The 18,111-nt window shown below is 37.5% G+C and overlaps 1 protein-coding gene across 1 annotated transcript in view; it reads left to right on the forward strand.

The window, feature by feature from the left end:
* Positions 1 to 18,111, forward strand: part of GPC5 (glypican 5) — a gene marked incomplete at both ends in the record, with an annotated part of 1,323,734 nt that overhangs the window by 289,713 nt on the left and 1,015,910 nt on the right. Inside the window, one exon of the mRNA XM_082602216.1 lies at positions 14,854 to 14,979. Coding sequence (XP_082458342.1) covers positions 14,854 to 14,979 — 126 coding nt within the window. The remainder of the gene's footprint in view (positions 1 to 14,853; positions 14,980 to 18,111) is intronic.

Genomic DNA, 18,111 nt, shown 5'->3' on the forward strand with positions numbered 1-18,111 from the left:
TTTGCCATACGCGGGCCTCTCACTCTTGTGGCCTCTCCCGTTGCAGAGCACAGGCTCTGGACGTGCAGGCTCAGCAGCCATGGCTCACGGGCCTAGCTGCTCCAGGTCACATGGGATCTTCCTGGACCAGGGCACGAACCCATGTCCCCTGCATGGGCAGGTGGACTCTCAACCACTGCGCCACCAGGGAAGCCCCGCTCTACCAACATTTCAACAACCCCCAAGACATTACTGTTATCATTGTCTTTAAGTAGCCAATATTTACCTATAATTACCTATTTTATTCTTTCTGGCACTTTTATTTTTCATTTCTGTGTGTTCATCTAGAATCTTTGCTTTAGCCTTAGTACATCTTTCATTGCTTATTACTAGTGATGAGTTTTCTCAGCTATTGTTTGTCTGAACATATCTTCACTTTTGAAGAATATTTTCACTAGGCCTAGAATTTCAAGGTGTTGCCAGATACATTTTTTAAAACTGTAAATGTCCAAGTCATAATTAAGTTCATGGCATGACACTGTATTAAGGAGTATGAAGGGTTTAATGGAAACATTTAATGTGAAAGGTAACTAAGGTAGTGGATGTTGCTGGTGCCCTCCTTACATCCCTTTACCTGTCCATTTTATCTGCTTCTTGGTTGCTGTGTCTTGGCTGCTGATAATGCATAGCTGTCTTATTATCTGGGGAACTGACCTCAACAGATAGGAGTCTTCTATATTTATTATCTATTGCTACCTAACAAATCATTCCAAAACTTAGTGGCTTAAAGCAAAAATAAGCATTTATTATGTAACTTTCTGTGGATCAGGAAGTTGGGAGCTGCTTAGCTGTGGGATTTTCGCTCAGGGTCTCTGGGAGATTTCTGTCAAGAAGTCAACTGGGGCCATAGTCATTTGAAGGCTTTAGTGGAGCTGGAGTATCATCTTCCAAGATAGCTCACTAACATGAGTGTTGGCAGGAGGCCTTGGTTTCTTGTCACAATGACCTGTCCATAGGACTGCTTGAGTTTTCTCACCACATTGTGGCTGGTTTCCCTCAGTGTAAGTAGTCTGAGAGAAAGCAAGGCAGAAGCGGTAGTTTCTTATAAAGATCCAGCCTCTGAGGTCCCACACTCTCACTTTTGCAATCGCCTAAAAGTTAAATAAGTCAGTTCTATCCAGTATGGAGGGGGACTACACAGAGGCAGGGAGGGAAAGATTACTGGGGCTCATCCTGGAGAGTGGCTATAACACCATCTCATCCACATGGGTGAGGGGGGTAAACTCCCACCTACCTCACCCCGTCGGTGGCAGCTTGCAGGCAATGACTGACTGACACCCGAGCCTACGGGGCTTGCCCCTTGCTCAAGGTGGTAGGACCAAATATGTGGTGGAATTCACACGGCAGCACTGCTTGTGGAATCTGGCTGAAGATGAGACAACATCACTGCTTAACTGCTTCCTCCCCACTCTATCCAGCTTCCCTCACTACCTCTCTCTTACGAGCATCCCTCAGTGAGTCACCTGCATCCACGTTGCTGTGTCAGACACTGCCTCTAGGAAATCTGACCTAGAGATGTCTGAAGAAGTTCCTCAAATAAATGCAGAATAAGTGTAAACTAAGGCAGAAGTATAGTCTCCTATCATAAATGTAGATATTTCTCTATATATTCCTAAGTTCCTAACTTTTGTTGTTTTTTTTTTCTCCCAGTTCTTCTGAATTCATAGGGAACCTTTCTGTTGAATGCATTGCCTTCTTGTCCTATTTGTAAAATTTGAAGAAGGAAATTTACATATTAAAATCTGTCTCTGGATCTAAGGGTTGTGCTCAACTTGTTGATAGAGTCTGGAAAAAGGAGCTAAACTATAGTTTATTATTATTTTAATCACATTTTGGAGATGTACTTATTCAGTCTACCCAATTTTTCCCATGTATGTAGCATGATGGTAATGAGCTGATTGGAGACTTGGAGTGATTGATACATACCAGTTACAAAGGTCTCTGAAAGTTGAGAAGGGCAAGGAAAAGGCTTTAAACATCTAGCAAAGCATCACTATTTAGCCTTAGTCTGGGGCAGAAACCAAGTCAACACAGCTGTAAAGGGCACTGCCCTCATATAGCTGTCTAAACCAGCCCAGGCAGAGTGCTTTCCCTATGGCAGTTCCTGCTCTCTGCTTGATTGCTTGAAGTTAGCTGGTAAGAGTAAGCTATTAGCAAGCTTGAATCAGTGATAATTAGCTGTACATTATTATTTCAAAGTGGTGTGGCTGTGCCAGTTAAGTGGGTAATTAGGAAAACCCCAGGACAATAAATTAAGACAGAGTCTCAACATCAGTGCCCCATCTGTTCTCCAGCTAACATTCCAATTAGCCAAGCCTCTCATTTAAGAATATGCTGATTAAGGGGTGGGCTGTATGCGTGAGTGTGTATTGGGGTAATAAAGACTTAGGTTTCAGTAAAAGTAAAATATTTTTAACGTCAGAGGTGATTTTGATGTGAAGGTGGGGAAAGGAGAATTTTTAGAAATAATAGATTTTCAATGTTGGAAACAAAATATAATTTAAATTGTTTTATGAGTTTTTGTTTCTCTCAGTTTCCTCTTCAGAACTTATTTGGGATATTGTATCAACGGGAAGTTCCATTTTATTCTAATGTAATTATTAAGTCTTGATTTGGATGAAAATTTTACCACTTGGAACATGAAGAATTTTATTTATTGAGGATGGGAACTAAAGAGGACACTTGAAATTGCATAGTTTAAGGAGAGGAATGAGTCAGGGCATTATTCTTATTCAGGAGGGGTCTGTCTATGAAAGCAAATTAATTGTTACCCTGTACATCACAGAAGAACACAGTGATGTGGTTAAAAATAATTAAATTACAATAGGAAAAATCTTTAAACATATACTGAATGAAGAATAGTTAACATTATTTAGAATGACTGCCAGGATAGCTCAAAAGGTTCATATTAAGTAGAATCAGTTGGCTTAAAATACATGAATTCATAGCTACATTGTTAAACCTTATTTAGTAAAATACTTTATTATTGAAACCACAATTAATTTTTAAAATTCTTGATGTGCGTGTGTTTGGGTAAATGTATTTGTTTACATGGGTAAATCAGTATTGATAGACTGGGCTTAATGAATTGTGTATACACATACTCAGTGGATGAAAAAATCCATGGGTCAGGGGAAAGTCAACTCTTTGAGAAAACTTTAATATCATTTGTAGGACTGGAGAAAGCAATTTCCAATCTGTTTCCTAAAAGGAAGTTAGTGCTTCTTTGAGGTGCCATTGTTATTTATTATCTGTAAGTTTAATTTACTAGAATAAAGGCCATGTTCCCTTCAACGAGAACATTTCTGTTTAATTTAAAACAGTGCTTAGTGAGTGGTGGCAGTGAGGGCACCTAGGGCAGGGCAGGCCAAGGTGAGGCTTTGGATAAGGGGCCAGAGGCCAGGCCAGAGCAGGGCTAAGAAAACGTGAGCGCAGGGCAGGCTAGCGTCAAGCACTACATGAATAATGCAGGGCAGGACCCCATGGGTCAAAACCCAGGCACACAGGAAGAAGGAATGCCAGAAGGCAGAGCAAACATGTGGCAAAAGTTTAGGTAGTGGTGCTTAACCTTTTGTGGGTCATGTATCCCACTGAGAATCTGATAAAAACTTCCCAGAACAAGAAAGTTCATAAACAAAGGACTTTAAACTGTGTTTGCTCTATTTTCTAGATGTTCGTGGAAAAAATTAATGACCATTTCATGAAATATCTGAAACTAAACCCAAACAATGGGCAATTAAGCTAATATTCTACAGTACTTGTGTTGAAAGGAGAGATGGCTCCAAGTACTTGGTATAAACTACAAGTTGAAATTGTGATGGTCTTAGAGGCTTGGTGTCCAGTGGATGCTGCTCACTTTTTGTTTTGATGGTAACAATTATTGAAAACGACAGAAAGCAAACTTATGTGGTTATCAGTGCCTGCAATTAGCACTCTGATAGCTTGCTTTCTTAGATGAGGATAGACTTATATCAGGGAATATGAGATTTATTCTAAATTCTTCAAGTTATTTACATCGATGGTCCATAATGCTCTGGACCTCAAGTTAATTTGAGACATCTGTGATACTGAGACTGTCAAATTTAAGTTAATGTGAGTCAAGATCTCCCCAAATTTCTCACTACAGAAGGAATAATAAAATATATTTCTCAGCCATAGGAAAAATGTCCTTTAATTTGGACATTTTTCTAACTGGTTCTCCAAAAACCTTTTGTTTCCCAGTAAGCAGCAGCTTTGCCAGATGAGCTTAGAAGGTTTTCAATAGCATTTATAATCATGACTATAGGGTTATCTCATTTATATGGCTCAAGATATCCCCCATCAAGAAAACCAAACTGCAAATGCAGTTTTCCCTAATATACCTGAAAGCAACCTTCCTCCCTCCCTTCCTTCCTTCTCACAAAAAGTGAATCTTTTATCCATTTTCCTTTGGAAAGTCAGTGAACATCTGCAAAGTTGAAAAGAACCCCAAATTCAGCTCACATTTTTTTCACTCAAATTTTTTAAGCGGTGAGGAGGATTTTAAATATGTGTCCTATTGAAATTGATGACTTTTATAGAAGTGTATAAAAGATACTTCAGAATTTTTAGCAGAATCTATGGGGCCTACATCAGGATGATGAGTGAGGCTCATTTCTTTTACTAAAGTAGCAAAAGTAATTGTACTTAGAAGCATCGTGAGTGCTTCATCTACAGCAAGAGTACCAAGCACTTTCTTTCTCTTGGTTTTCTGTTGCAAAGAATATTCCATCATTTTAAATCTATCATTGGCATTTGAAGTGTCCAAATCATGCATACAGATAAGAGGGGAAAATGGGGAACAGGTAGAATCAAGAGATATTCATATTTTTTATACAGTTGTATATCGAATAGAAATAACAAAGCTGCCAATTTCTCCATAATTGTGCTCAAAATAGAAGAAATGTGTTTCTGGAGTAGATTATATCATTTAACAGAGGCTCTGCTTTTTATGATTTTTCTCATCTTCAAGATACAAATTTATGTCAACCATTTCCAGGCCATACCATGGTCTCCAGAATCACATGTGGAATCCTTTGCTTAGAAGTGCAACTGATGAAAGTGTTAAGGTAGTTTTGGGATAATTCTTTTAGTTTAGGCCCATATTCATAGACTTACAGGCTTGCAGATCAAATTTTCTTCTAATTGATTGATTCTGTTTGATGACTTTTGAAGATTAACAGTCTAAGGTGCTCCTTTGGCTGTGTTGGTTTGACCCTCCTTCAGCAAGAATCTTGTTAGACATGCAACACTGCAACTTTGGGGTCCTGCAAACTGAGTGAATCCAAAGGATTTATAATCTTTATTGTATTTGGTTTGTCTACCTTTTCCAATGTAAGTTAAGCCTTATGTACACAAAGTACATATGAATAATCATAATGGAAACATGGAATTACTTTAATTCTGATCATAGGGACAGTATTTTATTATTTTTTTAAAGAAAATTTCTGCTTTATTTGTCACAGCATGGTTTGTGAGATTTGAGGGACAGTATTTTAGATGTCATAATTGGGTAAATGTGATTATGTATAATAATGATGTATTGTTTAACCCTGGTCAGCAATATTCTATGCCACCTTTCAGAAGTTGGGCATACAATAATACCTGGTTTACATGGGATATTCACGAGTAATTTTTTTCCAAAATGAGAATTAGTAGAATAATAGGAATATAATTGAAGATGAAAAGAACTCATTTTCTTTGAACCTGGTTAACTATACATTTCTTGACCCTAAAGCCTGTCTTAATATCAGAATCCAGGAACACAAATATATGCATTGAGAGGTATACAGTAAGTGAAAATGCAAATGAGAATAATTTGTACCAGGCATACACTGTCTATCAGTTAGACAAGTTTGTGGATGGAAGTAACCAGGAATATCTGACTGAAGTCATTAAATAAAAAAAAGAAAAGAAGGAATGAGAAGGAAGCCCATTTATTGGCAGACTATCAAAGTGAAAGTAGTTCATTAATGTGCTGATGCTGAGAAAGGAAAATATTGTCCAGAATGTTTTCTTATCCCCTAAGTCATGGAGTTTATAGTTAAAATGTTAACAACCACAGAAAATATCTTACTGCAAAGGAGAGTAACATTCAAGATTTGACCTAAAATCCTGAATCTCAAAATACAGGTATAATGTTTCTTTGTATAAATGACCTATGTTAGAATCATTAGATTTGCAAATATTCTGTTTGGCTAAACCTTCTCATTGGTCTTGACCCTGTCAGGTCCTAGACACTTTTTCTATTGGAAGATTAATAGCATGCTTCCCGAAACTAGTATAACTGAACAAATAATTACATATTTTAATGAAAATGAACAAAGTTACGAGGTAGGAGAGAACATCACACCTCCTTTGGGATGGATGCTCAGTTTAATACCATCTGATTTGTTTAAATATTGGATGTTTCGTTCTGTGCTTATTTTTATAAATGAGTTAAGGTCTTTGTTTAAAGTCCTTTTTAATGGAGAACAGAGTCGGTGCTTTTTGAGGTACTTTTTTTACAACATGGGAAAATGAGGTGAGAGCTTGTTTTGAAAACCTAGTTTTGACATCAGGTTTAAATCACTCTTTTAGAGGAGGATGTTTTCAGAAAGGGTGCTTTTTACTAGGACATTTAAATGATAATGTGTTGGGTTTGAGGGATATTGAAAAGGGAGAATAGAAGGGTGTATACTAATTTTATAGATGGTTATGAATGTCCAGCTCAGGGCTGGTATCAAATCACCACTAGGGAGCCTTTTAAACACACAGCACCTGTTGGAAAAGAATCCTCTGCAGAGAGGATGGGAGGATATTAGCATGTTTCCAGTGCTTTTTCCCATCATTTTCCCTGTGCCCCCGCCCCAGTCTACTGCCCATCTTAACACCTTCAGCTCTGTTGAGAAAGCACAGTAAATCTGTGGAGGAAGGGAAATCCCATCTCATGAACAAGAAGACTTCCTACCAGGAGGGAAAAACCTGGAATCATTTAGTCAGAAGAAAGAAAATCCTTCTCTAGGAGAATAGTGCTGATTCTGAGGTCACAGCTTCCATCCTGAGCAGCAGGTTCAGAGAGCAGACTTTATGAGTTACTCTTTTAGAAAAAACAGTATTTTCTTTTTTAATCAAATATGAATGCAATGTGCTTGAAACACATTTCCATCTGTGATAAAACTCCCTGGTGCCATTTATTGCTTTGCTTCTTAGTGCTACACTCACCCTCTCCCCACATCTCTCCAGGGATCATGAAGCCTGTATAGAAAGGGACCAAGAAGCTAGATTTCAGTCTCCCTATAGCCCATCTGCCTGCATGTATTTAATTATTTTCAAGCATTTACAACGAGAACCATTATTGCCATAGAACAGAAATCTTTAGAAATCCCTTCTCAAGATCTATACAAATATTTTGTCAAATAGAATGACTTTGTTGAGAATTAAGTCAAATGATGAAATATAGATTCAGAATTGCCAGAGAAAATAGTCCTTATCCAGAAACTTGTGATTATGTATTTCCTCTGCGCGGCAGGAGACTGACACTTTAAATGTCTCCTGTTTGACAACCGTGGTCAGACACGTCCACAGGTTTGAGCCTGTTCATTAGTGCCATATTAACCTTAAGTCTACCTCAGGCCATTAACCAGCAAACTGCACATTTGACCTTTGTTCTACAGATATTTTCAAACAGTGTGTGTGAGGCACTGCTTTTAATTTGGGTTCTGTATTATGTGTGGACTGATGTGAGGGCTGAAAAAATCAATATATGTCATTAAGTCAGAAACATTCCACAGAGAAAAGTTCCATTCGAAAATCAGGTTCTTCTCCAACACTTTTCCAGATAATCAGCTTTGCTCAGAGTTAGAGATAGTCTTTTATATCATGTTCAAGGGAAAAAAGGCGAGGAAGTGTTCTATGTGACAGTTGATAAATGTTTTAAAATGGAAACAAATGCCCACTAGATGAAGACCTAAGACTGAGAGGTATGACTTTTGAACATAGCTCTGTTTCCAGCAACGTCTCATGAAATGAAATGCAAAATCAAATGTAGATTGGAGCCATATGCTTAAGTGAAAACAGCTCTCTAGAAAATCAGCAAAGTTTGAAACACGCCGTTGTCACCCTTTAAACCATACGTGTGAGAAACATGGCAGCCTTATAAATTAAAAAGTAAAAATTGGCTTAGTGGGCTATTTTGATAAATTATACTAGAGTTGCTATATCCAGGTTTTGGAATATTATACATCTGTATAAAAATAAGTAACTCCTAGATTTATTAACCTGAAAAGCGTTCATGATATATTGTCAAGAGAAGAGCCAGTTGCATGTACGTGTATAGCTTGGTCCTAGTTTTGTAAAATCAAACCATCTCTGTCTGTTTTGGGTTATGTGTTAGGGTGCACATAGAGGAAACTGAAGAAAGCACCCCAGGCTGTTAACATTTGTTACCTCAGGAGGGAGGGTGGAAACACTGTGGAGGGACAGATATGAACTTATTCTTCATGTGCCTTTTAGTTATTTAACTGTTCACTAAAAGATATGTTACTTCTGTTATTAAAAATGATTAAAGTCAAATGATAATGGTAAAGCCAGGCGAAAGTGTCACTTGGTTTTAGAGTAGTAACTGGACATTCCTGTGTCAACCAAACTAGAAATGATTACTTCAGGGTGAATTGCATTTCCTTTCTTTCTTTTTCTTTTCTATCCTTTTTTTTTTTTTTTTGGCCACGTGACAGATCAGGAGACTTTCTGGCACTGCAGGCCTCCAGGGCATGGGAAGCAAGGAAGCACTAACTATGTTGGTCCATGTTCCTCTCCAGTCAGTCAGCTCAGGGCAAGCAAGGCTGGAAGCTATGAATGAGCAATTGTGTTGCAGCCTTTTTGCTCTTTCCTATGCTAGCACAGTGTGCAAATCTGTTCATTAGCCAGAGATCAGAAGTTTCTCCACTCCCTGCTTCCTGCACCAGATCTTTCAAATTGGTAAAGAGATACAGATAAATCCTATCTAAACATGTTGCTTTCTAAGTGCAGATTTTGGCGGGAAGAACTGATGTATCTGTTTTCTATCTGTCTACCAGTCTACTACTGTGTTCTGTGAAAAGCGTGATTATTTCTATAAAATTTTAAAAACAGAGGGAAATATTCTTTTCTATAAAGAGTCATTCAACTTTGATTTGTCAGATATCTAATATCTGCCCGATACTGCAAAGTGATGGCATTTTTATTAATTAATGAAACAACGATGTCAAGGTCTGCATTAACTAAATGCTTAATTAAATAACTAACTTAATAAATAACTCAGTCACTTTTCACAAGTCCTTCCGCTTCTTTGGTTTTAACTTTCCTTAGTTATAAAATAAGAGGCTGCACATTAGTATCCTGTAGGAAGCTTTCTGAAAAACACAGGCCCCTGGTTCCTACCCCAAGCACAAAATCTGAATGTCTGAGGGAGAAATCTAGGCATACAGTTTCTGTTTCCTTGGTGATGATAGAGTGCATTTAGGACAGAGAACTACTGGATAAGACCATCTTTAAGGCTCTTTGTAACTCTTGTCTTTATAATATAGTATACCTGTGATATATTAATTATAATGGCTATCTTATACCACCGTGTGACTAAATGTTAATGTGTCACTACATGTTAGCTTCAGCATCACATATATATTGGGTTGGCCCAAAAGATCATTCGGGTTTTTCTGTGAGATCTTCTATATTCTCTCCATAAGAATATATATATATATATATTCTCTCTATATATGTTCTCTATATAATATAGAATCTGCCTTGAACCTGTTTAGTAGAATCTGGCCACAGCTTGCAGTCCTGCCCTTTAGATTTCTTCCATTTTCTAGGAAGGTCTTTCTGATATAGCTCCACAGTCTAGGAGTGGGTCCCGTAATTTAAAGTTCCCCAAGTCAGCTGTTCTCTTTAAGGACTTTAAATTTTCATTATCGTTTTTTAAAATTGTATTTCACGTAGAAACGTCTAATTCTGGAAGTTGTTAAAAACTAACACCACATCTGGGGCCAATTCAACAAGAATTTGCTAGGTGCCTGTGGGGTACCACACTGTGGTCCAGACCCTGGGGATATAAAGCAGACATGGCTCTTGTCTTTAGAGAATGCACCCTTTAATCAGGGAGGCAGATATACAGACAGCGAAATATAATACCAGATAGCCAGGGCTATAAACAGATGGCGAGGGTGGCGAGAGAAACGGATAGACCAACAGAAGCATCACAGGCTGGTCAGGCAAGGAGTTAGGGAGGAGATGGGGATAAAGCTGGATTTTGAAGGATGGGTAGATGGTGACAGAAGTAGGAGGGAAGGCCATTCTGGGGAGAAGAAAAGGTGGCATCTTACGCAGTAAATATTGAGATTTCTTAGGCGATATGAGTGTGTGGTTTTGGCTGGGGTGTGAGACTGGAGGGAATGGGGACTGTCATGGGCAACTAAGGGGCAAAGAGTAGAGAGATGATGAGCCACGATAAGACATTTTACCTGAATGCTTAGGACTTTAAAGCAGGGAAGTGTTATGGCTGTTTTCTGGAGCGAATTCTGGTAAGAACTTGGGGCATGCATTGAAGGGAAGATGGGAGGGCAGACCTAGTCAGAGAAATCATTTGTTAGACTGTCGTCATCCCAAATGAGAAAGTATAAATTCGAATGTGGCCCTGACCTATAGGCTTTGAATAAATATTCTGACAAAGCATGTTTTCCTCTTTCAAAAATATTTTCAGAGCATTGCTCTTAATCCTGTTTGATTTCTGTATTCTTGAGATGTCTTAAGACCAAGATAAGCAAACAGCATGTACGTAACACAGCTCCTCAAGGATAATTAGCTGGAGGCTCTAACATCTTGAATTTATTTTTCTCCTAATTTTAACTGGAAATATTCTCATGACTGTAGAAAACTAAATGTATGGATATAGTCACCCTTCCAGCAACTTAAATTTTGAACCATCCAAAGAATATAATGTTTTATTTGTTGTGACATTTCATGTACAACTGGAAAAGGAGGGCCTGGTGTATTTTTTTTTTTTTTTTTTTAAGTAGGCTGAGCATTAAGCTGGGAACTGAAGCATGGATTCTTTTCTCATGATCAACATTCACTGGGGCTGTGGCAGTAAGTAAATGTTTTGAACCTCACTATGGCTTCTAGTTATTTGAACCCTGCATTTCTTAGCAATTCAACTATTATTATTGTTTTTCTATATCCAGTATAGATCTCCTGGTCCTTCAACGCAGCCACTTTTTTGCAACACTAGTCTTAATTCCTGTGACCTCAAAACTGCCAAACACAGAATTATAGAGTTCCAAAGTACGTTCTCTGCTCAATTTCTATCCTCACAAATCAAACCTTATTTCAACATTCACGTGGACTTTCTTCCATTCTTTTAGTCTCAGGGAATTTGCTCCAAAGCTAACCACTCTGTTTTCCATAATCCTTCCCCTCTCTTCTTTTCAGAACTTATGATCCATCAGTTATTCATTTGTTTTTCTTATCTTTGTATCAATTAAGAGAGATTAGGTTGTGATGTGGTAGCAAAACACCTCAACCTATCATTGGTTTAGAACCCAAAAAATTTGTTTTGTTCCCAACCAATGCCCATTTCAGACCAGCAGGGCTACTGCTCAAGTTGCGGTTGCTCTGGCTTTAAGCCTCAGAGTTACAGAGCAGCTGCCATCTGAAACATTGCCTGCCATCAGGGGAGAGGGAAACAGAAGCTGGCAAAGCCATGTTGGTCCTTAAAGCTTAAACCTGGAGGGAACGAGCATCACTTCTGCATACATGACTAGAACCCAGGGCAAGTCACAAAGACAAAGCTACCCTCAAAGGGTAGTTCACCTGATTGGGGAGGGGAAGACAATTAGAAGTTATCTTAAAACCTTTGCTTTACCTGTCAATTCTAGATTCCTAATGTTTTTCAAATCTATCATTTTCCTGACGTTGACTGGAAGGTTTTTTTCCCCATCCTCATACTTCTCCCTTTGGACTTGCTTATAGTCCCCTAAGTGACCTCACTGCTTTTCTGTTTCCACAATACTGTGATGATGATGATGTCACTTGCTTCCTGGAAAAATTAAAGGCTCTCACCACCTGAATAAAACTGAAACATCTTATGATGATCAACAAGGCCGATGATAATCTGGCCTCTTCCTGCCTTTGACTGTGATTCCCATAAGCACACTCCTTACTAGTTAAACTAACTGTATGAGTCTCTGAATACACAATGCTCCTCTTTACCTTTGTTTATCCTGGATTTTTGTTGTTGTTGTTTGCTTCTTGGTTTGTGGGTTTTTTTGGTTTTTTTTTTTTGGCATGGAACACTGAAATGTTATCTTCTTATTTCCTGATTCTTTCTCTGTCTTCAAATGTGACACTACTTACTAATACTGTATTATTATTGTAGATTTTTACCAGAATGTGCATTCTTAGAAGGCAGGGACTGTTTTCTTTAGCTATGAATCCCTAGCGCCAACACAGAGCTTGGCACTCCATAGTGTTTAGTATTTTGTGACAAATAATTGATAGCCGATGGTTTATGCAATGAGTGGAAATCTTCGAGGAGACTATCCTTTCAGAGAGAACGCAGGCAAAGGCATGGAAGTAAGTTTGGAGGACAGCAAGCATCTCACTTTTGTGGAACCTGAAAGTGTGGTTTGGGTTGTTGCTGAAATTGAGATGAGAGGGTACCTTATATAGCTTTCTAAGAAGTTTGGATTTCATGCTGTAGAGAATAGAGAGCCACTGATGGCTTTAAGCAAGTACATGGCATAATCTGTGGACTACCAGATTTCAATTTCTATAGGTGGCTCTCATGGAGGATGGGAGGTGATTGTTGAAGGAACCGACTGGGAGGTATGCTCTCCTGGTACAGTAATTCCAGAGAAAGATGCTCAAGGCTTGAGCTAAGGCAATGGCAGTAGCATTGGGAAAGGGAACTGAAAGAAAAATGTGAATTTCCCCCTTATGATCGATTGGTTGTGAAGGGAGAAATGAAATAAAGGCACCATTTACCAAGAGTGAAGTAGGAGGTTTGGGGGCCAAAAATTATCTATTCAGTTTTACGTGATCAATTTGAAGGTCTCAACATTTGCAGCCATTTGTGCCAGGCCTCTTCATTTCTAAAAGATTCTTTGATTCCAAACATGTGGTCATTTATAGTGAATAGAATTCAGGACAGGAGCCATACATCTTCCTGTTCATTAAGCCCCACCTCTCTAAGAAAGAACCAGTCAATTTCATCAATTATGTTTTCATAGCTGCAGCATGAGAATTGATGTTTGTTCATGCATTCCAGTTAGTGGAACACAACCATCAAGGAGAGACTTATTTTCTAGTAGAGGAAATCGATAAAATATAGATAAGCATTTAACTGTGCTAGTGAGAAAATACAGCATCTTTTTTTTTTTTTTTTTGATTGAGCATGGGTTAGAGATTTGTGCTTTCTGCAACCATTTTTTTTATCACTTGTCCGGTCAAGCTTTGCTAAAAGTTTGGTTAAATACTCACCAGCCACTTGCCATGGGAACTTCTGATCTTCTCTATGATTGCAGATCTTACATATTTGAAAGTTATATTTATCCTTCCAACAGAGTAGCGGTTATTTACAACTCCAGCAGTTTCTACAGTTAGTTCTTTGAAAACCAATAAAGGAGAGAATTACAAGTTGAAACGGTTGAGCATTAGTGCTGTCAAAATTAGATTTAATTAAAAAAAATGTTTATTCCAGCTATAATTTATAGACACCCCTGCTCTTTAATTTCATTTTTAAAGAAATCATTTTAAAAGTATCAACGGAGAATGCAGTTTCATAATTGCTACATTTTAATTACTCATCCCTCGAATTTCTGAAGTTTGCTTTTCTGCCAACGTTTCCATCTCCTCTCCCTGCCTTTTAGTCCTGAGGAGGCATTTCCTCTGGATCAGGCTAGTGGCTTTTCTTTTCTTCCCCCAACCCCCAAACAATTGTTTATGTTAAAAAGTTCAGAGCTAAAGTCTTTAGGACTTGGTCTTTTGAAATGCTAAAACTCAAGTTCTTGAGACCTCAAAGCCTTGGTTTTAAAACTCCAAAGTCTTGGATTTCTAAATTGAAAAACTGCTTTTTTGTTGAATTTTCCCTTTCCATAACTGATGGTGAAAGGGGAAATATTGGGTTGGCCATGAAGTTCATTCAGGTTTTACAGGAAAAATCCAAACGATCTTTTTGGCCAACCCAATAGTATGAAAGGGAAAAAACTTAATAAATGTATTAAATATTACTCCCTCCAATAACTTATATTTTCATGCTTCTGAAGTGTGTTACATACCTGGGTTCTCTCATATTTAGTAAAGACATGTTATTTGAAGTTCTTAGACCCCAAAGAGAAGACCCACATGGGAAAATCACCCAAGTCTACTAAACTTTTAATCAGTAAGCAATCAATCAGCTTGTTATAAGCCTCTGACATTTCTATATGGAAAAGAAATTAGTATCACTGTGGTTTAGATGCCAGTAGCTAGTGAGGGCTTTTAGGGAAGCTAAAGTGGTGTGTGTGTGTGTGTGTGTGTGTGTATAATATTCACAGCTTCTTGGACCTGGAGTTATATAAAGTTCATACCCAGTGAAAACTTCTATGTAAAGAATAAATTTGAATACATTTTTAAAAAATGTAGTTTTTGTCTTGTTAGAAAAGTATTGAAAACATACGAAAATAAGTAGAGAAAAATTTAAAAGTTACATTCTAAACATTATGCATAACAAATTATGCTATTTATATTGGCATTTATTATGGATTTTTGGGTTTAATTGTTTTCTTTGTTTTTTCCATTCAGAGAATTTATCAACAGCCTTCGACTGTACAGGACATTCTATGGAGGCCTGGCTGATCAACTTTGTGCTAATGAGTTAGCGGCTGGTGATGGACTGCCGTGCTGGAATGGAGAAGATATAGTAAAAAGGTATTTTATGTGTAGTGGTCTGTGGAAGCATAACGGCCACTTTCATCCTTGCTTTCTTTTCCTAGTTCTTGAATGCATTACTTCAGTTTTAACTTTGCCACACAGGTTATAGGATACATTAATTCCTTCTCTTTAGTTTGTCAAAAATAAGTTTGATTCTTTTTGACATTTTAGAAATATGATAGCATTCTGTGGTGTTCTGAAATTTCTCTCGCCTTTTCTATCTGTGGCTCACCCAGCAATCCCACTTTTTCAGTGAAGTATTATTTAACTTCTAGCCAATCTGTCTTGTTTCTCAGATATCTTTTTTTTTAACTTTATGAGTATTAGAAAGAGAGGAAATTTGGTGAAATGTGAATACCTATGCAAAGATTTGTTATGTGGATATGTGTCACAGCAGCAGTAATATGTTCATCCTACAGTTGTCTCTGAGTGTATGAGTGTGTGTGAGAGACAGAGGGAGACAGGGAGAGGGAAAGAGGGCTGGTACTTTTATGTATGTCTGTTTGAGGCATTGTTTATTTGTATGTTGTCAATTGTTCTCAAGCTCAGGAGTGAAAATTTTCACCTTTTTTTCTCACCATCTAGAATTTCTAGAGTTTATTTTCCTTCACTTCCTATAACTGGTTGTGCTCGCAAGTAATTACCTGAGCTTGAAAAAGTCCTAGATTCTCCCTCTGTTACAATAGTGTTGGTCAATACAATTGGCTGGGAATTAGTCCTTTGATTTTCCAATGCTGGTGATTATCATAGATTGTAGACCTGTGCTGTGTTTGGATTAGAATGTTTTAGTGTATTTTATTTTGCGCAATCTGCTAAAAGGTAAGGTGATAAACTTTCTGATTTATAAACACACCTACTCTGTATAAAGATAGGTAGTTTAGTTACCACTAGAATGATGAGTTCATTTAAAGTGTCCTTTAGCAAATTCAATTTACTATGATAAACATATACTGTAATTAATATTAATATAAATTTATGTAGTAAAAACTGTTTATTTCTGTGTGATCATATTCATTATAGTTTAAAGGTTGCATTCCTGATATATTAAATGATTACTTGTAGTTTACATCCAAATATCTCATAGGGAATCTTTGATTTCACAGCAAATAATTATTGAAGGCAGGACCTATACTTAAATTTAAATAAAAAATTTGGCTGACATGGCTAGTGTTCTTTTTTCATTATGCCCCTTGGATGCTGAAATGTATTCTTAAATATATTTGTCTTGCCTTTACTGAGAGCAATCATAGCATGCATAGTATTTTGAATTCTTACAGTATTCATGTTAATAAGGTTTCTGCCACTTAGACCTAGTAATTAAATTCTACTTTGACTTATACTTTCTCTTCTCACATTGTTCAAACTGGAATGAATATTTTTGTGTATTAACCATTTTTCTACAAGGGCTGATGAGAATTTCATGATTAATGAACAATTTAGTATAGAATATCAATATATTTAATATATCACATTACATTATACATTTGATTCTAGAACTGCAGGAACCTTAGTTTCAATTTGTCCCATTCCTCTCTATTTACTCTGAGGTTTGTATAATAGGAAATACTGTTGGAGAAATCAATGATTTGGGAAAACTTTTTAGTAGGAGAGTATTTTCAACTAAAAAATATATTTCCTTCTACATGATATATATTTTAAGACCTCATTCATGGTTTATGAATAAAGAAAGCTCATCTTTAGCAAGAACCCTCCTTGGGAAGTGTCCACATTTCTGGTAAAGAAAGTGAGCAATTCTCATTATTCTCACTTGCTTCCAGCTCCTGTCTTCCCTTTTCTATACCACCCAGCCTCCTGTTTGTCAGCTGCTTCTAAGGGCCCTATGTGACTTCACTCTCCTGTGAACACCTTTCACTTTGCTTAGTTTTTTCTCCAGCAGCCCTTCTATCTCATCACCTTAGCTGACATTTTTCCTTTTTTGAGGGTGTTTTTTTCCCCCCTCTTTTCTCCCTATCTCACGGGTTACCAACCTACTCCCTTGCTTCTCTGGACCAGCAGATGAACCTCACACACTGCTTCCCTACCACTATCTCTAGGCTACTTCCCAAATGAACATTTTTAGCCCTAATTATTTTCTAGCACTCAGCTGAGTTTTCACAAGAATCATCTCATTGAACTCTCCCAAAACTTTATTCCCTAATGTTTCAGAGTAAGCTGATAGGGTGTTATTTCTTTTCTGTTTGATCTTGAGAAAACTCTCATGTGTACTTTGACATGTTTTAAAATATAATTTAAATTGTAATTTCATTCATGGCTCAGCAAGTTCTTGAAATAAATTTAGAACAGGATTTTTTTTTCAATGCAAAGTCAAATCTGAAATATAAATATCCATCATATCTAGTTAACTGATCATGGTATATTGACAATGGAATATTACATGGCAGTCAAAAATGATGCATATTTTTATCTGCTAAAGTGGAATAATTTCAAGTAAAAATAGATACAGAGAACAAACGTATGGATATCAAGGGTAGGTGGGATGAATTGGGAGATTGGGATTGACATATATACACTACTATGTATAAAATAGATAACTAATGAGAACCTACTGTATAGCACAAGGAACTCTACTCGGTGCTCTGTGGTGACCTAAATGGGAAGGAAATCCCAAAAAAGAGGGGATATATGTCTATGCATGGCTGATTCACTTTGCGGTATGGCAGAAACAGATACAGCAGTGTAAAGCAGCTATACTCCAATAAAAAAAGTTAAAAGTTGGATATTAAATATATATATATATTTTTAGATGTTGGGGGTAGGAGTTTATTAATTTTATTTATTTATTTTTCTGTGTTGGGACTTCGTTTCTGTGCGAGAGCTTTCTCTAGTTGTGGCAAGCAGGGACCACTCTTCATCGTGGTGCGGGGGCCTCTCACTATGGCAGCCTCTCTTGTTGTGGAGCACAGGCTCCAGACGTGCAGGCTCAGTAGTTGTGGCTCATGGGCCTAGTTGCTCCGTGGCATATGGGATCCTCCCAGAACAGGGCTTGAACCCATGTCCCCTGCATTAGCAGGCAGATTCTCAACCACTGTGCCACCAGGGAAGCCCGGATATTAAATATTTTATCAACAGATTTGCATAAATAAAAGTACTGACATTTATTCCACATAG

This window comes from Mesoplodon mirus, assembly GCF_964341445.2.
Source record: "Mesoplodon mirus genome assembly, chromosome: 17".
NCBI lineage: Eukaryota > Metazoa > Chordata > Mammalia > Artiodactyla > Ziphiidae > Mesoplodon > Mesoplodon mirus.